This window comes from Xiphophorus hellerii, chromosome 24 (assembly GCF_003331165.1).
Source record: "Xiphophorus hellerii strain 12219 chromosome 24, Xiphophorus_hellerii-4.1, whole genome shotgun sequence".
In the NCBI taxonomy this organism is placed as follows: domain Eukaryota; kingdom Metazoa; phylum Chordata; class Actinopteri; order Cyprinodontiformes; family Poeciliidae; genus Xiphophorus; species Xiphophorus hellerii.
Window position 1 is genome coordinate 1828715 of NC_045695.1, and position 26454 is coordinate 1855168.

At 40.2% G+C, this 26454-nt stretch overlaps 1 protein-coding gene and 1 long non-coding RNA gene across 2 annotated transcripts; both read left to right on the forward strand.

Annotated features, from left to right (window-relative positions):
• Window positions 1-10136: 10136 nt before the first annotated feature.
• Window positions 10137-12061, forward strand: LOC116716288 (uncharacterized). The gene is made up of 2 exons (XM_032557207.1): window positions 10137-10407; window positions 10777-12061. The coding sequence occupies exons 1-2, from the start codon at window positions 10137-10139 to the stop codon at window positions 11130-11132; spliced, it is 627 nt and encodes a 208-aa protein (XP_032413098.1). The 3' UTR covers window positions 11133-12061.
• A 9013-nt stretch (window positions 12062-21074) lies between these two features.
• Window positions 21075-23593, forward strand: LOC116715593 (uncharacterized). The gene is made up of 2 exons (XR_004338203.1): window positions 21075-21329; window positions 21546-23593. It is a non-coding gene; the product is annotated as an uncharacterized LOC116715593 (long non-coding RNA).
• The last annotated feature ends 2861 nt before the right edge of the window (window positions 23594-26454 follow it).

A 26454-nucleotide genomic window follows, 5' to 3' on the forward strand; every position in this document is an offset into this window, starting at 1 on the left:
TCACATCAATACTGTCTGCAGGTACTTGACTTATCTAAAAATATATATTTTTAGAGGTATTCAGACTTTGATCCATTTTCCAAAGGCTGTGAGCTTCTGCTTTGTTATGGAGTCATGTAAGAACCCTGAACTCTTGTGGGAATACTCCATGGAACACACTGGAAGGTTCCTCAGCAGTCCTGAGAACGGCGTGATGTTCCCTCAAATAAGAGGAAGAAAACAATAAATCTAACATGTTCAACAGTGTTTTCTTTCAGCCCAAAGGATGCCCGACATAAATAATAATTTTATTTTAAGTGTTATCGGTGCAGTTAGTAGGTGAAGGCATGGTGCTCACCGCCTCATCACCATTATATCACACTTAGCAGAGCCACAGCAGTGGTCAGGCAGACCTAGCTCTACATGCAGCTCTGCAAACTGAAAAATATCCCTGCAGACACAAATTCCTCTGATTATATAAGTAGTCCTGCTGTTGTTTTCTTTTCATCAGTATCTTTATGCTGGATATTGTCATCTCCAAAGTATCTTTCTTTCTAACGCCTGTTATCAGTGTGGATTGAGTCGTGTGTTAGAGTTAAGCCATCTGTTTACTTTCAATGTGCAACTTATTTGCCAAAACCAAAACAAAAGTGTGTGAGTACCCAATAAAGTCCAGTTTGATAATCAGCTTTGAGTCCCACACACACACACACACCCCCACACACACACACTTTATGAAACGGCTCAGATTTACTCTGTAAACAAACTGATTTAAACACAAAGTTTATCATTTAAATATCCGAAACTGACCTTTAAAGCATGGAGTGATTCCTTCATGACTTCAGCAAGTGTATTTGGCAACAAAATTTTTTTTACTTTTTTCAGAAATTGGTGGTTTTTATCTTTTTTCTCAGTTTCTGCTCTGCTGACTTGTTCATACATTTATCATTTCATCTCACATACAGTGGTTCTCCATGTGATGGTTTTACTGCAGGACTGACATTAAATTAGTTTCAGGTTAACACAATAAAATTAGTTATTAATTATCCATCAGTCCTTTTAAACATGTGGTTAAAAGGCAGAAATAGTGAGGCAGGTTAAAATGTTTTCTAACATTGAATCTCTAGTAGAGCATCCTCTCCTGAGCAGAGCATCCCTAGAGACATAATGCTTCTTTTATGCTTCTTTGCTCAAAATGTTCCCTGACCTCAACAATTAGCCTTTCCTTCTGTGAAAGCTGAACAGAGCCCACCCTGAAAGCATGTTGAAACAGAAATAATAAATTTTTTTTACTCTTTTTCTCAGCGGACGCTGTTCAAAGTGTTCTGAGCTGTGGAGCATCAGTGTCTGGCCTGTTGCCACCTGTGTGTGGGGAGCTCTAATAAAAAATAATGGCTGTTGACCGTATCTTTCATGCTCACAGTCAGTCAGCAGCCTCAGGTTATCGCCTCTGTGACTCCACTTAGCATAATTGCCTCTTAAAGTTTAAAGGCAGCCAGATGACCAGAGGCTCCGTGGGGATGTTGGACTTGTTTTGTTACAGAACCCCCTGGTGTTTGTCTCATTAATGTGTCCCTTCTGCAGGACTGCTCAGGATAGCCTTGGACCCAGCAGCCAGGCTAAGTGATGTGTAATAAGGAAGAGCGTTTCAATAATCCACATTTTTCAAAAGCTTTTGTTTTTTCCAGAGGTGAATACAGCTGAGTGGTTATGTTATGTGAATGGAACTGAGTGTGATGGGATATTTTTTATTCTATCACCTGGGTTTTATGCCATGATTTCTGTGGAAATGTTTATCCAGCCCTTTAAAAATCAACTGGTGAGAAACGATCAAACAAACCGGATTGATGCATCCAGTGATCTGCTTTTATTTTGGGATTTTAGTGATCTGTGTGAAACATGGAGCTGTTGGAATGATCAAACAACCAACAACTTTAGGGATTTTTAAACACAGATTAATTGCACAAGTTCAAGTTTGATACATCTATCTGATCCACATAGATTCAAACTTATGCATGCAAGCTTAAAGAAACACATTCATTTCTGCTAATAATTCAATAAAAAATATTCTATTTATCTCAAAAGGAAATGAAATGTTGCTGTAACTCATATCATCTATCTTCAGAGTTGTTGTGGATGGTGATGCTGTGGGCAGGAAATATACACACCAGCATTCTGTCTTGCAGTAAATCTGAAGGGGCTTCTGACTGAAGACTGATGCTGGTTGGAGCATAAAATCTGGAGAATATCATAGGACTGGAGAGCTTTGATGAAAAAGAGTGGACTAAGGGTTCTCTACTAAGTATTAAAGATGCTTGTTCTGAAGGGGCTGAATGTCTTTGAGACTACATGAGTCATTAAAAGTGACATTTTGTGTTGACTGTGTAGGAAACACTTGCTTTATGGTTTGATTAGTTTTGTCTTTTCCTATGGTCAGGTGTGGGATGGTCTTGCACCTGACTATCTCAGAAAAAACTGTTTTTTGAACAATGACAATGACAGATCAATGACAGGTGAAAGCTTACACCTCTTTTAGAGCAGCTGGTTTTTCTGGAAGTTGTCATATTGTTTTGTTTCTCCAGGTGAAACAATGATCATTCTGAACCTGTCCTTTGCTGCCTGTGGTTTTATGGGGATCTACCACCTGGGTGCGGTTGGGTGCGGTTGGGGCCTTTCTTCGTCATGGAGACGAGCTTGCTTATAAGAGAAATCCTGCAACCGCTAAACTCTGAGTCTACTTCATGATGATGAAGGAAATTGCGCTCATTGTTTTCTTCAGAGATTTTCATGTTTTCTTTAGTGGTTCTTGGTGTAGCATGACCACAGGTGAGGAGGTGAACAGAATTTTCAACGGTTTGAATTATTTGACACAGGAAATTGAAAAATGTAACCAAGTTTACCAGACTATCAGGTATGAAAGCACCCTAAATACAATCTGTTGCTTGCTTTCCACAGTTTTCCATGGAGAACATCAAACGTCTGAACCAGGCTTTGTTCCCTCCGTCGCTCAGCACTATGCATGCCATATGAGAGGAAGATCACACTGATGCTGTGCGGTTCCTGAAGCGAGAGGACCTAATGAGCCGACAGCCCTAACCCTCAGGATGAAACAAAGCACCATTTACAGGAGACTCCTGACTTTTAAGGGTTTTATTATAGTGTAAATGAGGGAAGATGCTCATCTTCTGCTGACTGGAGCAGAACATCATGAAGGCGCCTCATGTGGACATGGACTACTCATCAATTTTCCAAGGAACCATTTCACTTCCTTAACTTGAAGGACTGAGAGATCATGGAGTCTGGAAGCTTTGAAGTGCTTGATGTTTCTGCAGGGTTACTGTTTGGTTTTCCTCCAGCAGGTGGAGATGTGAGCCAAAGATCAACTGAGAAAAGCTTCCATTTATAATGTATATTATTGCCATAAAATGATATTCAGAAATACAATAATTTATGTAAAAGTTTATTTTAACTTAAATAAGGAAGTTCTTTCTCCTGTTTTTTGCAATTTTTTGCTCCTTTTCTTTATTTTAACCCTAACATGTATTTAACCAGATACATTTTAATTCTTCAAACATCCTGTTTAAGTGAAACAGAGATCCCTCATCACATCAGTTGTCCAAGAATAAATAAAACTAGAAAATTTCTGAAGAAATTTAACCGGGGCCTGCCAAAGTGTGCCCGTCGGTTTGGACCCAGCGTTCTGATGCTAGAAATTAGCATCAGTGCTAAAGGAAGGTGTAATGTAATCAATAGCATGTGAAGAGTAACAAGCATGTTGACAAACCTGGACTTGCACCATTCAGTATGTTGAAATTAGTGTATAAGCTAAAATTAGCCAAATGCTAATGTAAGCCTAAATGCTGTCAGTAGCATGTGGCGCATCATTACAATGTTTTCTATATCAAAATAAGTTACCAACGCCGGATTGTTAAAAGTTACTTACCTTTTCTGTAGCACAACTCCGTTCAGAATCCAAAATGGAAACAGCCTCACGAACTTCAGAAAACTGGTGCTTCGTCTTCTTTCTTCCTCCTCTTGAGAAAAATTTTTACTGGCGCATTATTGACACTTGACAGAATCAAAAGTTTCACTGCGTGAATGTAGCATTTTACTCTGACTTCTAACTCCTATGTCAGAGCCGATTTACACTCTATATAGTTATAAATACTCTATTTAGATTAAATTAGGTTAACACTGAAATATTAACACCACATTTTTTACTGTGTATAACAGCATAAATTGAGCTTCTATGTTGTTGTGGATAAAGTCACACCGATTCTGCCAAAAAGCATCAACAAAGGGACAGCGCCAAAACAAGTGGACAGCAGTTTAAGGATATGAATCACAAAACGTACAATTTACATCAAATTCTTTCTTGAATAGAGTTCTCATAAAAGGATTAGTGTAAACATCTGCGATAGCTTTTCATTTTAAACGGGTCGGATATTCTGATGAAGTGATATTTTAGTGTTTTTGTCGTGTAAATTGTTCCAGTGCTATGTTAAGCACAACTTCTAAGTTTCCACTTCAGTCTCGTCACATAAAGAAATGATCATATTTAACATTAACTCAGCCTGCTATAGTTTTCGGTTTGTAAACATCACGGTAAAATTTTTAGATATGTAGCGCCGACAGCTACCGACTTACACTGACTCAGCTATTTATCTGAGCTACGGTAGGAAATGACAAGGTAGCACAGGTTGTCCGAACAACGATCATGTTAGATCCTTTCACCTGCATGTGGTTTGATCCAGGATCAATTCTTGTTGAACTTCTGTCTTTTTTTCCTCTCAAAATATCCGAGGATTCTTCTGCAAAGCTGCTGGACGACTTGACTTGTTTGGCGACACTAAAGCGGTTCCTGCATTTACTTTCTGCCCTCACAGAGGAGCAGCTGAGAGGCTCACCACAGCTTTTACTCTCATTTTAAACGCTTTTCTTTTTGTTGCCTTATGTGACCTTGGGTACAGTTTCTGTTATATGTGGAGAACCTTAAATCCTCTTTTTACCAGATCACACAGATGAGTTTGTAAAATTATCAGAGGCACTGTTGCAAATTGAATACAGTTTATTGAATTCACAAGTTCCTTTGGACAAAGATAATCAGTTTATTTTATTATACACAAATGACCATATTAAAAGTAGGTTTCTATGCTGGCCCTGGAAACCTTGTAGCTGAGAGACATAGTTAAAACCCAATTAAATAAAGTTAGACTTTTTTGGGGGAGGAATAATAAAGAAAACACAAATACAACTAAATGCACCAAGTGATCCCCAACAAAAACACACTAATACAAAAAGCCCTGGTGAAACAGCAAAGGAAAGAGAATCTCCCCTTCCACTAGTCTCCTCAATCTGAATAGAACAGCCTGGGACCCAGAGACAGCAGAGATCCTTTTATTGTTTAAAACAAGCCAGAGGGCTGGACAATAAAAACTCCCCTTCCTTCAACAAAACCAGCAAAAAGAAAATACTTTTGATCAATAATAACTATCCCCCCCAAAAAAGAAATTCTAAACAAAAACTGAAACAGTAGCAGGCCAACCTACACACAAAAAAGATCAAATTAGACAAGCACCTTAAGTAGATAGATAATGATAAGAAACTGCCTTCACCTTCTGTAAAGTGAAACCAGTCAGCGGTGCTCTGTATGTCTCTCTAGCCTCTGCAGGAATCATCAGCCTGGGATCTGATCTCCTCAGTGATCTACCTGCTTTTAAATATAACTGCTGATTACCTGTCTGGGTAACGAACCAGCTGCGCTCTGTCAGCGTCTTCCAAATATGGGCAAGAGGAAGAATGCACAGCACTATACTTCCCGGACAAGATGCCCCGGCTACACTTATAAACACAAACTTCAGCGTATTTTGTTTGAATTTTAATGAACATAATTGTACAGTTTAAGCAGAAAGATTTTTTTAAACAATTTTTCATTATAAATATTTGAAAAGTGTGGCATTGATATTCCAAAATAAAACTCAGCCAATTGCTTTTTTATTTCTTGATCAGTTAACACGTAATAAATGCACTGCAAAAACACAAACTCTGACCAAGTAGATTTGTTCTAGTTTTTTTAGTACATGAAGACAAAACTAACTTACAAGTAACTTTTTAGCAAGATAGGAGCTTTTTAAAGTAAATAATTCTCAATCACACGGCAGGCTGGATGACGCTTCTCTAAGAACACTGTTTTATGAGGCAATGTCTATAATCAATGGCCGACCACTAAGCGTTGATGGACTCAATGACCCTAAATCACCTGAACCTCTAACTCCAAACCATCTCATATTAATGAAATCAAAGGTTGCACTGCCCCCTCCTGGAAAGTTTGTGAAAGAGGACTTGTATGCAAGAAAAAGATGGCGCAGAGTTTAATATCTAACGGAACAGTTTTGGAGTAGGTGGAAAGCAGTGGTGGGAAGTAACGAAGTACAACTACTTCGTTACTGTACTTAAGTACAATTTTCGTGTATCTGTACTTTACTTAAGTAGATTTAATAATGGATACTTTCTACTTTTACTCCACTACATTTAACAGTAAGTATCTGTACTTTCTACTTCACTACATTTCTATATAGCGTTTCGTTACTCGTTACATCCAAGACGCATTTCAGTTTTTTGATTTGTTCGTTAGTTTGAAAGTATCCAATGGCGAGAGCAGAATCAGTCCGCTGAACCAATCCAAAGCGGGAAATAACCATTAGGCCCCTCCCTCAAGAAGAGCAGCACAGTACGCAGGACCTGCAGAATCATTAACTCCCAGAATGGAGTCCAGGATAGTCATCCTCCAGAAGACCTGCCCCACCCATGGCCTTATTTAAAACATTTCTTTGAAATAACTGGGTCAAAAAACGCTTCCTGGAGATTCTAATGCCGCCTTTGCTTTCCCCGAAAGCATGAAATTCTATCTTTCAAAAATTCACCATCAAATTTGAAAAAACATATTGAGGTAAGTTAAGTTGCTAAACGCTATCGATGTTAAATTAATTTGTGTTAGTGAAGTTTTATGTAATCTTAGCAAGCTTTTTGTTGAACTCGACTGCAGTAAATAAATACGATTACTGTATATTGTTATAAGCTAGCATGAACGTGCAAGTAACAGTGATTACTGCGGTCGTGATCACGTCTCCCGCCATGAATGTTACATATAAGTTGACGCTAAACTCCTTCACGTCCTGGTTATTGAATAAACGTTAGCGCCATTAAAACAATCTCCATGTAACAGTTACAGTCATATTCAATAAATTAGAATATGGGTTCCAATGAGACGCAATTGTCGCAAGTCCGGCGACATTGGCGGACATTCCCGCCCACAGAGTCAGCCGTACCCCCCCTGCCTGGAAGGTGTTTATTGTTTTTACCTTAGAATGGCCAACTCTCCGTTATTGCTATATCAATTTGATACAGTAGAGGCTTCCGCACTTCCCATATCTGTGCTTTTTGTCACTATTTTCGGGAGTTGAAACTGTTTAAGCCGTTGTTAACATGTCGTAACCTGCTTTTCCAAGCCGCCTCTAAATGGCAGCAAAACGCAAAGAACTTAGCACATTCAGAGGGATCAGTTTAAGATCACTGCTTTAACACTAGAATGGCTCAAGTTAGTCCACTTTGACATATACCTATATCGGCTTCGATAGTCCAACTGGCCTGAAGGATTTTCTCTAGCAGGTGCTTTTGTTCAGTAAATAGGGCCATTACCTTATCAGTACCCTGGTAATGGCCTCAACGCATCTCACAGTTGCACAATTGTTCCTTAGACTTCGACTTCGACTGACTTTGTTGTCATTTTCAACAGTATAAAATATGAATATAAATCTAAATATAAAATATAAAGTGCAGGACTGACAGTAAAATAGAAGTTATTTAGCTCTGTACATGTGCAAGGTATAAAGTGGAGACCAGTTTTTGAGTGCAGTCCAGTTAAGAGTTCAGCAGTCTGATGGCAAGTAGGAAAACGCTGTTTCGGAACCAGGTGGGCCTGCACCGGATGCTGCAGAACCTCTTTCCAGAGGGCAGCAGGGAGCAGCAGTCACCTATTTATCCTCCACAGCACAAAAGGCTGCATGCAAATTTGCATGTGCAAAGTCTCCCAGATTTCTTTTGCTTACACTTTTTGCATGATTTTTTTGAGGTGGATCAACACAATTAATTTGGTTAGTTTATTTCTAAACTGTCATTTTAAACCCTCTTAGCTTTATTTCAAAGAGAAACATTACTAATTTCTTTTAGAAAAACCTTTGCATATTTTTTGAAACAGATTCTATGTTTTGCAAACTCTATGTACATTTGGCAAAATGACCTGGATAATGCAGTACAACATCATGGATCAGCTGCAAAAGGTCACATCTCTCCAAAAACACTTGATGTATGCTTCAAAACTAAACTGAAGAGCATTACCTACAGGAGACCTGATCTCCTGCAGGTATCATAGATACCCACCCCCAACATGGACTATTCACATTCCTACCTTCTGGCCTGACGGTCAACGACCACATTTACAATTGAAGAAGGGATGCTAATTTGAGCCATCAGAGTCGTCAGGGTGGAGATTTAGGCCTTTTGGCCCTGGCAAGCCGATGTAGGCAGGACTCGAAAACTGAGCTATCCTAGAGCCCATCCTTTCAGGATTTTTTGTTTGATAGTGTTGTGTGTTAACAGTTGATGTTTTTTATTATTCTTATGTAATTTGTATAAATTAGGATTAAGATTTATAAAGAGCATATGTTTATTTTCAGAGAAAGCATGGCAGTCATCTCCAGCAATACCTTGCAATGACTGCAGTGGTCGTCAAAAGGAAAGGATCTGACTCCAATGAAGGTGCTTCAACCAGCAAGCAGAGAAAACTTGAGGAAAGCAGTAAAGTTTCTCAGAAGAGTGTTGACCATGCAGTGATAAACTTCATTGTCCAGGGTTTGCACCCTTTTGGAATAGTAGAACAGGCAGGATTTCGAAGCCTGGTGCAGCAGCTTCAGCCTAATTCTACTGTGATATCTCGTTCAACAGTTCGAACCATGATTGAAAAAAATACAGCAGAAATGAAGGCAAATGTGAGAAAAGCAATGCAAAATATCAAATACATTGCTACAACAACGGATTCCTGGACTTCACACCGGCAGAGCTTTGTTGGAGTGACTGCTCACTGGATAGATCCTGAAAATCTTGAGAGATCATCGGTAGCTCTTGCTTGCAGGCGACTTAAAGGTCCCCACACATTTGACGCATTGGCTGGTCTCCTCAACGATATTCATACTGAGTTCAACATCCGGGAGAAAATTGTGAGAACCACCACTGACAATGGCTCCAATTTTGTTAAGGCCTTTAGGGTGTATGGCCCTGATGAAAACAACAGTCTGGACACATCTAGTTTAGGAAGTTTAGCTGAAGGGCACCAAGTAGTGGAAGCGAATGAAAATGAGGAAGACGATGCTCTGGGAGTGGAGGTAGAGGCTGTTGAGATTGGATCTCTCTTGGATGAAGAAGATGATAGTTCAGAATATCAGCTACCGAAGCATCATCGCTGTGCCTGTCATGTGCTTAATCTGATCTCAACAGTGGATGCCACCAAAGCAAACTCAAATGAGACTTACAAAAAGCTTTCACGTGCATCATTTGCCAAGTGTGGGGGTCTGTGGAACAAGAGTGCTCGATCTACAATAGCTGCTGAGGTAATTGAAAGAGAGTGTAAGCTCCAACTCATCCGCCCCAATGACACCAGGTGGAACTCCCTGTTTCTGGCAGTGGAACGTATACTGAGGATCATCAAAGACAATGGAGAAGGGGCCATCAGAGCAGTTTGCATTGCACTTAAAGTTTCCATGTAAGTGACACTTAATAGCACTTTTTTGTCAGTGAGTCTGAAATAAGCATTACTGATAGTAGTACTGCTGAAAATTTACCCTACACAAACTATTTGGGAATAAAATCAAATTACAGAAACATTCTGATGGCAATATAACTTTTTAAGATTTATGCAAATGTTTTTGTTTTTTATCAGGCGCAATTGCTAGTGAATTGTAAAAAGACATGTTATTAGTATATATAACTTATGAAATAGTTAATACTAACATGTAATATAAATATACATTAAATTGTATAATTGTTTGTTTAACAGGTTAAATCCTGCTGAGCTTGCTTTCCTGACTGAATATGTTTCAACCATGAGACCAGTCGTCAAGGCCCTCAACATAATGCAGGCAGAAGCAGACGTCCATATGGGATGGCTGGTGCCCACCACAAGCCTTCTGAGTGTGAAACTTGACCGCCTACGGATCTCTGCTAAGTTCTGCCAGCCACTGATTGATGCACTTCAAGGAGGAATACAGCAGCGCTTTGGACCCATGCTTGCTGACCCTGAACTCATTGCAGCAGCGATTCTTCTTCCAAAGTTCCGAACATCCTGGACAAGCAATGATGACATGCTGAAAATGGGTAAATCATAAAAATTGTTCCTCAATGGCCATTAAAATTTTTTTTTTAAATACTCTATTGTTGTCAAATTCAAAGAACAGTTCCTGGTCATCAGAAAATATTACCTATAAATCAAAAATTTTATACATTACATAGTGTATAGTAGTTTATGATTTGAATAAATTATATCCAGTCTTCACCTTCCTTATTTGTTCCTCTCATACCACCGAGGAGCAAAATTGTAGGTGCTACCCATTATGGTCATATATATGTAGTTGTTAAGACCTACTTTGTGGTTTTAAAAGTATATTGGTGACATTTATGTGTCATTTATAAAATTTTGATGAATTATGTTTCCTATGTGGTATTAATTTTGATTGTTCTGTATAGGACTGGACTACATCAAGACAAACCTGGATCAAGAGCCAGTGCAACTCGTTCGGAACAACTCAAGCTCATCAGATGAGGAGGACTACTTCAGAGTCATTAAGAGCAACATTCAAGAGACTACCAGACAGCTAGATGCATATTTGGCCAGCACAAGTGATACCATGGATATTCTCAAGTCAGTTCCGGCAGTGTTTAATTTGTCTTTAAAAGTAAACACACCTTTGCCCGCCTCAGCAGCCTGCGAAAGACTCTTCAGTATAGCAGGACAAATTTTCTCACCCAAAAGAGCCAGGCTGGACTCTAAAAACTTTGAGAACCAACTTCTGCTTAAGCTGAACAAGAAATTCTTGCCGTGATGTTAAAATGAGAAGTTAATGTGGTGCTATGATTAGAGTAGGCTGACTGAAGCTGACCCCCACACTTTCTTCAAATCAATGTCAAATGTTTTGTGCAGCAAAATTTGAGTTTCTCCTGTTTTATCTTTGAAAATATCAATGGACGTTTAAAGGTAATTTTGACTTCGTAAATGGGGTAGGGGACTGGTTGACTTTTGGACCTTTAGACGCTCATTAATATCTTCAAAGGTAAGCAATACAAACAAACAAAAATTCTGCATAAACAGCACAAATGTTTGACACCAATTGTCTGATTTGAAGAATGTGGGGGGACCAATTTCATTCAGATCAGGCGCACCCACATACAGAGGCTACAGAACTTTATGTGGCTGTTCCAAGTTGGACTCCTCTTCCTTGATTGAATGTCCTCAGCCCCTTTCTGTTAAGAGTTCTCTCAAAATAGCTGGCAAAAAAGTTAAGTTCATGTTTTGTTAGGACGAAAGACTAGATGTTTCCAAATCGCTTGATGTTTGTTAGGTCAGTTTAAAGTCCCTTTTTTCAGGGAAACAATTTTCTTTTGAACGTGTTTATTTTGAATTAAATAAAACATTTCAAAGGTATAATAATTTCTCTCATTTTGCCTAATTACATGTAACCCTGCAGGTCATCCCTGGAATTCTGATGCATAGAATAAAATATCTAAATCTAAACTGTCACAGGGGGTAAACACAATAAAAACATGCTTTATCTGCAGCATTGCTCATTAAAATGGTACATTACTGATTTATTAAAACTAAATACGATAGGTACACTTAATGACATTATATAAGCCGTTAGGTATTATGGTCGGCAAGTACTTTTACTTTTAATACTTAAGTAGTTTTAAAAGCTTGTACTTTCTTACTTTTACTTAAGTAAAATAATAATGTGGTACTTTGACTTTTACTTGAGTAAATTTTTGTCTGTGTATTTGTACTTTTACTTAAGTACATTGTATGAGTACTTTCTCCACCACTGGTGGAAAGTGGAGTACCTTCTGAACATATCTACAAGACAAAAATGGCACCTGCCTCGTCGCAACCTTGAGGTCAAAGACACTGTCATCGTAAAGGAAGACATACATCCCAGAAGTCAGTGGCAACTGGGTCGAGTTGTTGAAGCACCACAAGAGGACGACGGCTTGGTGAGCAGAGTCAAGCTTCAAGTTGGTGATCGAAATTCAATAAAGAAGCAGGGTACAACACACAAACTTCACATTATTGAGAGATCTGTTCAAAAACTTGTAGTTCTTTTAGAAAGTCGCTAACTGACATTCATTAGTCTCACATCAGACATTATATTGCTGAAGGTTAAAGTGTGACATTAACTGTATTTTGTTTGTTGACTACTTCTTTAACATCCATTTGTCATGCTTAAAATCATGCATGAATTGTTCATATGTTCTCATCATACATGATTTGGTGGGAGTGTAAATGCCCATTCCATTATTTATGCTGTTTGTAGGTTGCTACCCATAGTACCCACTAGGGGCGCTGTAGTTTGGTTCACTTTAAGATAAGATAATAAGATAAGATTTATTTGTCATTATCATCAACAGATTACAACGAGATTGAGATTTGCTCGACTCGAGTTAAGATGCAGGTTATGTGTATATACATAATATACCAAGATAAAGAAATGAATAGTACAAAATGAGAAATAAACTTAGACATCAGAAGATGGTTGCAGCGCCTGGGGGTGTCGCAACAGAATTTACATTTTTAACAAAGTGGTGTCAAGAGCAGAAGTTCTTATGCCTTTGAATTTAGTGCCATGATTGCGATCGGGTAAAAACTTTGAGTTAGTATCTTCATTCAAAGCGAAAAATAAGAGGAAGTGTTGCTAGTTTCCTGTCAGTCAGAACTTTGGGCTGAAATATCCCACGGACAAAAGGAAGAAGAGGATATTCTTCATCTTTATGACTCTGGACTGTAGCGCACATTCTTCAGAGAAGGCTAAAGGCTAAAGGCAGCACTACACGGACTTTACCGCCATAAACTTTGCAGCCCTTGGACAGCGGAGCGAGGTACATGTTTAGAACTGCATTAGTTTGTGAAGTTAGCGTTTTTTATGTAATGTATTCATGTTTTGTGTCAAACAAAGGCACTTAAGCAAATGTATTTTCTTTTCTTTTAGTTTTCACGGTGTATTTGGAGCACGGTGTATTCAGTGCTATTCAACAAACTTGGTTTCAAAAGAAGTAAATACAAATCTACTGCACCCGTCGAAGCTCTCTATGTTTTCTTGGATCTGAGGGTTATACAGATATAAACTGTATCTATCTATAAATATAAATATAAATATCTACAGATATATATATACATATAAATATATATTTACATACACACACCTATATAGATCTTTCACAATACCTTTTTGCCAAACATTTTTAAGAATAACCTTCATGCCACATGCATGCTTACACTTAGAAAGCTCTCATACATTATTGAAACTGTTCATCTTGAAAGACCTGTCGGTTCAAACACCTGAGTTTGAACTGAAAGCCTCCCTAGTCGTTCTAACTTCCTATTTCCACCTCTGTCACGGGCTCCAGTAAACCACTTTGCCTATTCCGTATCTTCGCGTGATTCTGTAGATGGATCCATTTCTTTTAACTGCCCCTAAAATAACAAACAAAGGTAGAAATTGTATTAGTGTTTTACTTTAGTACAATGTAACATTCATGAGATTTGCATCTCCCCTTCATGGGGCAAAAATGCTTGCAGAGATTTGCTTTTGATTATGGGAGGTTTCTGTGAGTTATGGGAGGTTTCTATGTGAGTTATTTTGTTAACATTGTTTGAAAAACAAACAATATTACCTTCAAATTGGTCATCTATCAAAACTTTTGAAGTTCTCAACACAATGAAAGAAAACTATGCGAATAAAACCAAAAATTAAAGTCTCAGTTTTTAACCTTTTTAACCTAAAAGATTACTAAAAATAACAAACAAAAGGCATATAACAACCAAAATAAATTAACATGTTTAAGAAAGAAACATGTTTCTTTCTTAAACATGTTTAAGACCATGTTTCTTAAACATGGTCATTTTACTCTGACCATAAAAACTGATATTTACCATACACAACTTCAAAGAGACGCGGGTCTCGGAGTTTGTGTTTCCAATGTCGTCCAAAAAGGTTGAACTGGACTGTCAATTCATGGGACATGAGGACTCGCACAGCTGGACGCTCCTCCAATTTCTGTAACCATGGCAACCTTAAGTATAATAACAATAACAAGACAACATTTTGAACTCAGAATACATGATACATTTTGCTTTTATTAATCGGTTTATTATTTCACACTTGTATGCTTAATTTTACTAATGTATTAATCTACCTTTTTCAAATCGTCAAAAGGTGATCTTCACAGGTTGATGCTCTTGAAGTCTGCAAAAATATATATTAGTGCAGTTAAAATAACATTTGGGCTTTTAAAAAAATAAAAAAATATCTAAGGCAAATCAGCCTTTGTATAGATTAATCACTGAAGCCTTATATTGTAAACACTGAACAGTTTCACTAATGCAATTATCCTCATTTATTTGGTACTGTACTAAGACAGTAGTATTAATCTTAAGAGTAGTTTAGAAAATCACTAATAAATATTACTAATAAATCCTAAAATATTGTACATATAAAAGAACAACAGCTACACTTAAATATAAGTACATTTCACATAGGTGCTAGCAAAATATTGCAAAAACATCAAAGAGAAATTCTTCATCTTTCAATCATTGACTCAGGCGTGGCCACTTCAGACTACTCTATAGACCAGGGGTCCCTAAAGTCGGTCCTCGAGGGCCGGCGTCCTGCATGTTTTAGTTCTCTCCCTGGTGGTACCAACAACCTTTTCAGTGTGTCAATGTTCTTCTTAGGCCTCTAACCAGCCATCATTTGATCCAGGTGAGTTAAACCAGGGAGTGAACATGCAGGAGGCCGGCCGTCCAGGACCGACTTTGGGGACCCCTGCTATAGACCAACACACAACAGTTGCAGATTGAAACAAACTATGACAGAACAAAACGCTTTAAAGTGTCACTTACATGATAAAACAAACATGATTTAAAAATATAAGACGACCACGTGGTAATGTGAAGGCCATCGCTCCACCACGTGGATGCAAAACCCTGTGAAGGCCAGGGATCCTTCAAGGACCTGGCCTGTGAAGGCCCTCGCACCGCCAGGTGGACGCGAGGGCCTGTGAAGGCCAGGGATCCTTCAAGGACCTGGCCTGTGAAGGCCCTCGCACCGCCAGGTGGACGCGAGGGCCTGTGAAGGCCAGGGATCCTTCAAGGACCTGGCCTGTGAAGGCCCTCGCACCGCCAGGTGGACGCGAGGGCCTGTGAAGGCCAGGGATCCTTCAAGGACCTGGCCTGTGAAGGCCCTCGCACCGCCAGGTGGACTCGAGGGCCTGTGAAGGCCAGGGATCCTTCAAGGACCTGGCCTGTGAAGGCCCTCGCACCGCCACGTGGACGCGAGGGCCTGTGAAGGCCAGGAATCCTTCAAGGACCTGGCCTGTGAAGGCCCTCGCACCGCCACGTGGACGCGAGGGCCTGTGAAGGCCAGGGATCCTTCAAGGACCTGGCCTGTGAAAGCCCTCGCACCAGCACCTGTATGCGAGGGCCTGTGAAGTCGTATAAAAGTAGTAGAAAAAGTTGAGTACCTTTCTACCGTTTCTACTCTCTGCTCCTTCCATGCGTTGCTCTAGGGTGTCCCTACGCTCTTTCAGGTCTCATACTGATGTTTCCAGTTTTGTTAGAGCAGCCTTTGTCTCAGCAAACACACTCTAATTTTCTTTCCACAACTCCTTTAGCTCACGCAGGACTTCGGCTACCGTTTCATTAGCTTCGTTAGCTTTTCTTCTCTAGCTAGCTGTATTGTTAGCCTGCTGCGGGTCTTTCTTCTCTTTGGGCGCTTTTTGTTCAGTTTATTGTTTACCAACGGTGTTTCGTGTTGGCATCGTTTTCTTATTTGCTGTTTTTTTTAAGGGGATGTCCAAAAAATTATGTAATTTGTCAGTTAATCATCAATTTGTCAGTTAATCATCAATCTCACTGGAGCCTCCACCCAATGCAGCCATCTCAGAGCATGGCACCACTGGAAGTCTTCAATACTTATTTTAACTAATGTATTTAATTGTTTTTGAAAAGATTTTAATTTGATATTTATTTATTTTTTTGCCAATGACTCTTTCATAATTTTTCTTATTTTAAGAATTTTTTAACTGATTTTAATTCTTTTCAATTTAATTATTTGTATAATAATTTTCATTTTAATTACTTTCTAATTACTGATCAGTGGTTTTTATAGTATTTGCTAAATGGCTATGCGACAACAGACGAACCTCGGACATGTGAAGACAGCGGGCATTTTATAAACCTCATTATGATTTTTATCTGGATGAATCGTGTTCAGGATGCCGCAGCCTCTCCTATCTGTTTTTCCTCACAGCAATTGAACAGTTGGGTCTGCAGAAAAGTATTAAGAAGCCATTCAACCACAAGCTTAAATAGGTCAAGAATGTTGCAATGTCATTTCTAACAATAAAACATCTTGAAAAGTGAATGCTGTTAAACAGTCTAGTATAAGAATGTGCATCTCTATTTTAACTGTTTTTCATTGGAGAATTAATTAATAAGTTGTAATAATTTATTCAGTGAGTGAAAACTTACGCCAACATACATTCTAAGTCTTGTTAGGATTTTGTTTTAATTTGTGGATTTAAATTTTACATTTTTAAATGTTTGAAAGTGTTTGTCATCTGAACTAACATGATCTGTGCCTCCGAAGTTTTAGTTCAATTGGCAAAGCACTAAAAGAAATACACTCATAATGCAGCCATTCATGGCTTGGAGCTGCTCATGACATCACTTAAGAATGGCTGTCATGTCACTCATGACGTGAACAACGTTTTAGAGCACTTAGAAATTATAATAAAAAATAATGTAGGTATAAAAAATATTTTTTCTGAGGTAACAGCCTGCGATGTCATCGATGACATCACGTCCGTCCCTGACTGTCACTGATGTCATCAAAACAAACGTGATGTCATCGATGACATCGCAGGCTGTTCCTTCAGAAGTACTTGAATAAGACGACCACGTGGTAATGTGAAGGCCTGTGAAGGCCATCGCTCCACCACGTGGATGCAAAACCCTGTGAAGGCCAGGGATCCTTCAAGGACCTGGCCTGTGAAGGCCCTCGCACCGCCAGGTGGACGCGAGGGCCTGTGAAGGCCAGGGATCCTTCAAGGACCTGGCCTGTGAAGGCCCTCGCACCGCCAGGTGGACGCGAGGGCCTGTGAAGGCCAGGGATCCTTCAAGGACCTGGCCTGTGAAGGCCCTCGCACCGCCAGGTGGACGCGAGGGCCTGTGAAGGCCAGGGATCCTTCAAGGACCTGGCCTGTGAAGGCCCTCGCACCGCCAGGTGGACTCGAGGGCCTGTGAAGGCCAGGGATCCTTCAAGGACCTGGCCTGTGAAGGCCCTCGCACCGCCAGGTGGACGCGAGGGCCTGTGAAGGCCAGGGATCCTTCAAGGACCTGGCCTGTGAAAGCCCTCGCACCAGCACCTGTATGCGAGGGCCTGTGAAGTCGTATAAAAGTAGTAGAAAAAGTTGAGTACTTTTCTACCGTTTCTACTCTCTGCTCCTTCCATGCGTTGCTCTAGGGTGTCCCTACGCTCTTTCAGGTCTCATACTGATGTTTCCAGTTTTGTTAGAGCAGCCTTTGTCTCAGCAAACACACTCTAATTTTCTTTCCACAACTCCTTTAGCTCACGCAGGACTTCGGCTACCGTTTCATTAGCTTCGTTAGCTTTTCTTCTCTAGCTAGCTGTATTGTTAGCCTGCTGCGGGTCTTTCTTCTCTTTGGGCGCTTTTTGTTCAGTTTATTGTTTACCAACGGTGTTTCGTGTTGGCATCGTTTTCTTATTTGCTGTTTTTTTTAAGGGGATGTCCAAAAAATTATGTAATTTGTCAGTTAATCATCAATTTGTCAGTTAATCATCAATCTCACTGGAGCCTCCACCCAATGCAGCCATCTCAGAGCATGGCACCACTGGAAGTCTTCAATACTTATTTTAACTAATGTATTTCATTGTTTTTGAAAAAATTTTAATTTGATATTTATTTATTTTTTTGCCAATGACTCTTTCATAATTTTTCTTATTTTAAGAATTTTTAACTGATTTTAATTCTTTTCAATTTAATTATTTGTATAATAATTTTCATTTTAATTACTTTCTAATTACTGATCAGTGGTTTTTAAAGTATTTGCTAAATGGCTATGCGACAACAGACGAACCTCGGACATGTGAAGACAGCGGGCATTTTATAAACCTCATTATGATTTTTATCTGGATAAATCGTGTTCAGGATGCCGCAGCCTCTCCTATCTGTTTTTCCTCACAGCAATTGAACAGTTGGGTCTGCAGAAAAGTATTAAGAAGCCATTCAACCACAAGCTTAAATAGGTCAAGAATGTTGCAATGTCATTTCTAACAATAAAACATCTTGAAAAGTGAATGCTGTTAAACAGTCTAGTATAAGAATGTGCATCTCTATTTTAACTGTTTTTCATTGGAGAATTAATTAATAAGTTGTAATAATTTATTCAGTGAGTGAAAACTTACGCCAACATACATTCTAAGTCTTGTTAGGATTTTGTTTTAATTTGTGGATTTAAATTTTACATTTTTAAATGTTTGAAAGTGTTTGTCATCTGAACTAACATGATCTGTGCCTCCGAAGTTTTAGTTCAATTGGCAAAGCACTAAAAGAAATACACTCATAATGCAGCCATTCATGGCTTGGAGCTGCTCATGACATCACTTAAGAATGGCTGTCATGTCACTCATGACGTGAACAACGTTTTAGAGCACTTAGAAATTATAATAAAAAATAATGTAGGTATAAAAAATATTTTTTCTGAGGTAACAGCCTGCGATGTCATCGATGACATCACGTCCGTCCCTGACTGTCACTGATGTCATCAAAACAAACGTGATGTCATCGATGACATCGCAGGCTGTTCCTTCAGAAGTACTTGAATAAGACGACCACGTGGTAATGTGAAGGCCTGTGAAGGCCATCGCTCCACCACGTGGATGCAAAACCCTGTGAAGGCCAGGGATCCTTCAAGGACCTGGCCTGTGAAGGCCCTCGCACCGCCAGGTGGACGCGAGGGCCTGTGAAGGCCAGGGATCCTTCAAGGACCTGGCCTGTGAAGGCCCTCGCACCGCCAGGTGGACGCGAGGGCCTGTGAAGGCCAGGGATCCTTCAAGGACCTGGCCTGTGAAGGCCCTCGCACCGCCAGGTGGACGCGAGGGCCTGTGAAGGCCAGGGATCCTTCAAGGACCTGGCCTGTGAAGGCCCTCGCACCGCCAGGTGGACGCGAGGGCCTGTGAAGGCCAGGGATCCTTCAAGGACCTGGCCTGTGAAGGCCCTCGCACCGCCAGGTGGACTCGAGGGCCTGTGAAGGCCAGGGATCCTTCAAGGACCTGGCCTGTGAAGGCCCTCGCACCGCCACGTGGACGCGAGGGCCTGTGAAGGCCAGGAATCCTACAAGGACCTGGCCTGTGAAGGCCCTCGCACTGCCACGTGGACGCGAGGGCCTGTGAAGGCCAGGGATCCTTCAAGGACCTGGCCTGTGAAAGCCCTCGCACCAGCACCTGTATGCGAGGGCCTGTGAAGTCGTATAAAAGTAGTAGAAAAAGTTGAGTACCTTTCTACCGTTTCTACTCTCTGCTCCTTCCATGCGTTGCTCTAGGGTGTCCCTACGCTCTTTCAGGTCTCATACTGATGTTTCCAGTTTTGTTAGAGCAGCCTTTGTCTCAGCAAACACACTCTAATTTTCTTTCCACAACTCCTTTAGCTCACGCAGGACTTCGGCTACCGTTTCATTAGCTTCGTTAGCTTTTCTTCTCTAGCTAGCTGTATTGTTAGCCTGCTGCGGGTCTTTCTTCTCTTTGGGCGCTTTTTGTTCAGTTTATTGTTTACCAACGGTGTTTCGTGTGGGCATCGTTTTCTTATTTGCTGTTTTTTTTAAGGGGATGTCCAAAAAATTATGTAATTTGTCAGTTAATCATCAATTTGTCAGTTAATCATCAATCTCACTGGAGCCTCCACCCAATGCAGCCATCTCAGAGCATGGCACCACTGGAAGTCTTCAATACTTATTTTAACTAATGTATTTCATTGTTTTTGAAAAAATTTTAATTTGATATTTATTTATTTTTTTGCCAATGACTCTTTCATAATTTTTCTTATTTTAAGAATTTTTAACTGATTTTAATTCTTTTCAATTTAATTATTTGTATAATAATTTTCATTTTAATTACTTTCTAATTACTGATCAGTGGTTTTTAAAGTATTTGCTAAATGGCTATGCGATAACAGACGAACCTCGGACATGTGAAGACAGCGGGCATTTTATAAACCTCATTATGATTTTTATCTGGATAAATCGTGTTCAGGATGCCGCAGCCTCTCCTATCTGTTTTTCCTCACAGCAATTGAACAGTTGGGTCTGCAGAAAAGTATTAAGAAGCCATTCATCCACAAGCTTAAATAGGTCAAGAATGTTGCAATGTCATTTCTAACAATAAAACATCTTGAAAAGTGAATGCTGTTAAACAGTCTAGTATAAGAATGTGCATCTCTATTTTAACTGTTTTTCATTGGAGAATTAATTAATAAGTTGTAATAATTTATTCAGTGAGTGAAAACTTACGCCAACATACATTCTAAGTCTTGTTAGGATTTTGTTTTAATTTGTGGATTTAAATTTTACATTTTTAAATGTTTGAAAGTGTTTGTCATCTGAACTAACATGATCTGTGCCTCCGAAGTTTTAGTTCAATTGGCAAAGCACTAAAAGAAATACACTCATAATGCAGCCATTCATGGCTTGGAGCTGCTCATGACCAGCGGCGTAGGAAGCGGGGGGGACGGGGGGGACATGTCCCCCCCAATATTGAAGCCAGGTGGATATGTCCCCCCCAAAAAATTGTACCGCAAAATATTGGATTTTGACATTTTTTTAACTAGCGTGCTTTTATTTTGAAGGCGCAGCATCGCGTTACGTCACGGTACTCCCCCTCCCCTCTCTGAACTGCTGAGTGAGCACTCAGAAGGGAGGGAAACAGCGACACAGAAGTCAGAAACTTGCGAATGAGGTAAAATGGTCTGTCGGGAATGCTGCTATGAATATTGCTTATTTATAACGTCTTGTTGTCAGTTCACTTTCATATATAGGAACTGAATCTTTTTGGTTTAATCATCTTAGTCTTGGGATGATCACTCATCCAATATTTAACTGCTAACTTTCTCTAGACGTTTGCTACGCTAGCCAAAATGTCTTTTTTTTTATATATATATATATCTCATTTCAGTACAATGCCACCACCAACTAAAAGGCTGAAACAGCAGCAGGACTTACTCAGCTTTTTTAAAAAGAGTAACGTCAGTGTGAGTAACAGTCACACAACACAAGGGCAACACCTGTGTTGCCCTTGTGTTGAAATTAGCCCGGTCTGGGCGTGCGTTTTACGAGGATTTTTTATTTTTTGCGTGGTTTTGCTTCGCCGAAATGGACAGATATTATACCTGCCGCGCTCCTGATCGTTAGTTAAAACCACAGGGAGAGTTAATTTTAATTCTTAGCAGCGGCTAACCAACAAATTAACTTCTGCACCTTTATTTCCTCAAATAAACTGCTGGCTCCTCTTTTTAGACTATAAATAGATTAACACAACATTGACAACTCTGTAGTTTTCTCTGTTCTGTACTGCAAACTGGAATTAAAGGCGCCATTTCTACCAAAGGTCTGGACAGACTGGCGACCTGTCTAGGGTGTACCCCACACCAGAACCTCCCGACCCCACTAAGGGACAAGGGTGTACAGAAAATGGAAGGATAGATGGATTTCTACCAAAGGTTTAGAATGCGTTTTTGAACCAGATGCTTCAAAGCGCCCTGTCCATAATTCTTCAACACACTGTCAGCTACCTGTCAGAAAGACTTTAGTTCAGAGTCCATAAGATAATACTCTGAAAGGATTTTAATGGATTTATTTTATTTGCCTCTGCGATTAACTCTGCGCGTAAAGTCTGTAATGTGACAAATAAAATGTTTTGTTTGATTTAAAATTGGCCATGTTAGGCTCAAGAGCTGTACCTCATTTCTGAAACCATCTCATATGTTTAGGAGCAACAATGCAGGGACAGCACAAAGGAGACAGGAAAAGGAGAGGATAGTGCAACCGGGCTAGAGGCAGGAAGTCAGAGTGAGGGAGAGACAGGAGTGGAGCAACAGGTAAGATAGAGTAACTCATACGAGTAGATACTTCATGAGAGTCCACAAAAAAAGTTGAAAATTTTAATCTTTTGCTTGTAGTAAGTGTAGTTCAGGGGCATTGAGTGACATTGTAACTTTTCCTTCTAGGGAGTTCAGACTAGGGACACACAGCTGAGAGACTCTGAAGTCAGTGGACAGAGAACAGAGCCAAATCAGCCACATCCAAAATTCATAGACCCTCAAGCTCTAGCCAACAGAACTTTACATTTCCAAGGAAAGTGGTACAAGGAATTTCCCTGGCTACATTATGATGCAGTGAAAAATGGCATTTTGTGTTTTTATTGCATGGCAATTTACCAGGACAAACTCACACCATTTGGTGCAAAATCCGAACCCGCCTTTATCACTTCTGGATTTAAAAATTGGAAATTTGTACATAAAGATAAACTTGATTTACTGGACAAGAAGTCAGTTTGCAAGCAATTTGTGGCTGCAAATGAAAGGCGGAAAAAACATTTTGGCTCTTTTGCCTAAGCCAGTGTTTGCCATCCTTTTATGTTTCCGGCACATTTTTGGCGAATTATAAATGCATGGCTGTAAAGTGCAATTGTTCAGAAGCACAGAGGTGTTGATCTCTACCTAGGGTTATGTGGCCTATAATCTCTGTGCTAACTGCTTTTCCAACAGTTAAAGCACACTGTAGTCAGTGAGTTAAAAAGCTTGTCTATTAAATGTGTATTTATTGTTGGTAAATATTTCTTCATTTTTGATTTGGTTTAATTAGTCATACAGTTCGACAAACTGAATAAGCATATTTTGATTGATTTTCTTTTCTTCTTTTACTTAATGTTAAAAGTGTGAATAATTTGTTCACTACATTGTCTGTGAGGGCTCTTTCATCTCAGAATTTTGTTTAATCAAAGAGATGGTTCTATGGTCAGTCAACCTATATAAATTCATTTTTGACCATTATTGCAAGTTTGACAAAATAAAACATATCAAACTTTGCACTTGTGTGGCCTACTGAATTGTTTTTAATCCAACTGAAATATTTGATTTTCTAGTGTGTATGCGGACACTAAATATGCCAAGGGCTGAAGCCCTTGAAAGACATCTCCCTTTGCTTAATAAAAGACTCCAGTCATTTTGTTTGGTGATATGCTCACATCTTATGAACAAATGCATTATGTAAATTTTAAATGCATTATTTTTGCAAGACACAATTTATAAAGGAATAAAGTAAAAGATTAAATAGCCTTTTTTTTAAGTAGCGTACTTAAGATATATTTCTGTTGAATATTTACGAATCTCAGATTTCCGACATGTGTCCCCCCCAATTGTAAACTTATTCCTACGCCCCTGCTCATGACATCACTTAAGAATGGCTGTCATGTCACTCATGACGTGAACAACGTTTTAGAGCACTTAGAAATTATAATAAAAAATAATGTAGGTATAAAAAATATTTTTTCTGAGGTAACAGCCTGCGATGTCATCGATGACATCACGTCCGTCCCTGACTGTCACTGATGTCATCAAAACAAACGTGATGTCATCGATGACATCGCAGGCTGTTCCTTCAGAAGTACTTGAATAAGACGACCACGTGGTAATGTGAAGGCCTGTGAAGGCCATCGCTCCACCACGTGGATGCAAAACCCTGTGAAGGCCAGGGATCCTTCAAGGACCTGGCCTGTGAAGGCCCTCGCACCGCCAGGTGGACGCGAGGGCCTGTGAAGGCCAGGGATCCTTCAAGGACCTGGCCTGTGAAGGCCCTCGCACCGCCAGGTGGACGCGAGGGCCTGTGAAGGCCAGGGATCCTTCAAGGACCTGGCCTGTGAAGGCCCTCGCACCGCCAGGTGGACGCGAGGGCCTGTGAAGGCCAGGGATCCTTCAAGGACCTGGCCTGTGAAGGCCCTCGCACCGCCAGGTGGATGCGAGGGCCTGTGAAGGCCAGGGATCCTTCAAGGACCTGGCCTGTGAAGGCCCTCGCACCGCCAGGTGGACTCGAGGGCCTGTGAAGGCCAGGGATCCTTCAAGGACCTGGCCTGTGAAGGCCCTCGCACCGCCAGGTGGACGCGAGGGCCTGTGAAGGCCAGGGATCCTTCAAGGACCTGGCCTGTGAAAGCCCTCGCACCAGCACCTGTATGCGAGGGCCTGTGAAGTCGTATAAAAGTAGTAGAAAAAGTTGAGTACTTTTCTACCGTTTCTACTCTCTGCTCCTTCCATGCGTTGCTCTAGGGTGTCCCTACGCTCTTTCAGGTCTCATACTGATGTTTCCAGTTTTGTTAGAGCAGCCTTTGTCTCAGCAAACACACTCTAATTTTCTTTCCACAACTCCTTTAGCTCACGCAGGACTTCGGCTACCGTTTCATTAGCTTCGTTAGCTTTTCTTCTCTAGCTAGCTGTATTGTTAGCCTGCTGCGGGTCTTTCTTCTCTTTGGGCGCTTTTTGTTCAGTTTATTGTTTACCAACGGTGTTTCGTGTTGGCATCGTTTTCTTATTTGCTGTTTTTTTTAAGGGGATGTCCAAAAAATTATGTAATTTGTCAGTTAATCATCAATTTGTCAGTTAATCATCAATCTCACTGGAGCCTCCACCCAATGCAGCCATCTCAGAGCATGGCACCACTGGAAGTCTTCAATACTTATTTTAACTAATGTATTTCATTGTTTTTGAAAAAATTTTAATTTGATATTTATTTATTTTTTTGCCAATGACTCTTTCATAATTTTTCTTATTTTAAGAATTTTTAACTGATTTTAATTCTTTTCAATTTAATTATTTGTATAATAATTTTCATTTTAATTACTTTCTAATTACTGATCAGTGGTTTTTAAAGTATTTGCTAAATGGCTATGCGACAACAGACGAACCTCGGACATGTGAAGACAGCGGGCATTTTATAAACCCCATTATGATTTTTATCTGGATGAATCGTGTTCAGGATGCCGCAGCCTCTCCTATCTGTTTTTCCTCACAGCAATTGAACAGTTGGGTCTGCAGAAAAGTATTAAGAAGCCATTCAACCACAAGCTTAAATAGGTCAAGAATGTTGCAATGTCATTTCTAACAATAAAACATCTTGAAAAGTGAATGCTGTTAAACAGTCTAGTATAAGAATGTGCATCTCTATTTTAACTGTTTTTCATTGGAGAATTAATTAATAAGTTGTAATAATTTATTCAGTGAGTGAAAACTTACGCCAACATACATTCTAAGTCTTGTTAGGATTTTGTTTTAATTTGTGGATTTAAATTTTACATTTTTAAATGTTTGAAAGTGTTTGTCATCTGAACTAACATGATCTGTGCCTCCGAAGTTTTAGTTCAATTGGCAAAGCACTAAAAGAAATACACTCATAATGCAGCCATTCATGGCTTGGAGCTGCTCATGACATCACTTAAGAATGGCTGTCATGTCACTCATGACGTGAACAACGTTTTAGAGCACTTAGAAATTATAATAAAAAATAATGTAGGTATAAAAAATATTTTTTCTGAGGTAACAGCCTGCGATGTCATCGATGACATCACGTCCGTCCCTGACTGTCACTGATGTCATCAAAACAAACGTGATGTCATCGATGACATCGCAGGCTGTTCCTTCAGAAGTACTTGAATAAGACGACCACGTGGTAATGTGAAGGCCTGTGAAGGCCATCGCTCCACCACGTGGATGCAAAACCCTGTGAAGGCCAGGGATCCTTCAAGGACCTGGCCTGTGAAGGCCCTCGCACCGCCAGGTGGACGCGAGGGCCTGTGAAGGCCAGGGATCCTTCAAGGACCTGGCCTGTGAAGGCCCTCGCACCGCCAGGTGGACGCGAGGGCCTGTGAAGGCCAGGGATCCTTCAAGGACCTGGCCTGTGAAGGCCCTCGCACCGCCAGGTGGACGCGAGGGCCTGTGAAGGCCAGGGATCCTTCAAGGACCTGGCCTGTGAAGGCCCTCGCACCGCCAGGTGGACGCGAGGGCCTGTGAAGGCCAGGGATCCTTCAAGGACCTGGC

Coding starts and splice junctions, on each gene's coding strand:
- LOC116716288 (XM_032557207.1), top strand. CDS start 10,137: ATGAGACCAGTCGTCAAGGCCCTCAACATAATGCAGGCAGAAGCAGAC. Junction 10,408..10,776: donor TGATGACATGCTGAAAATGG/GTAAATCATAAA, acceptor TGTTCTGTATAG/GACTGGACTACATCAAGACA.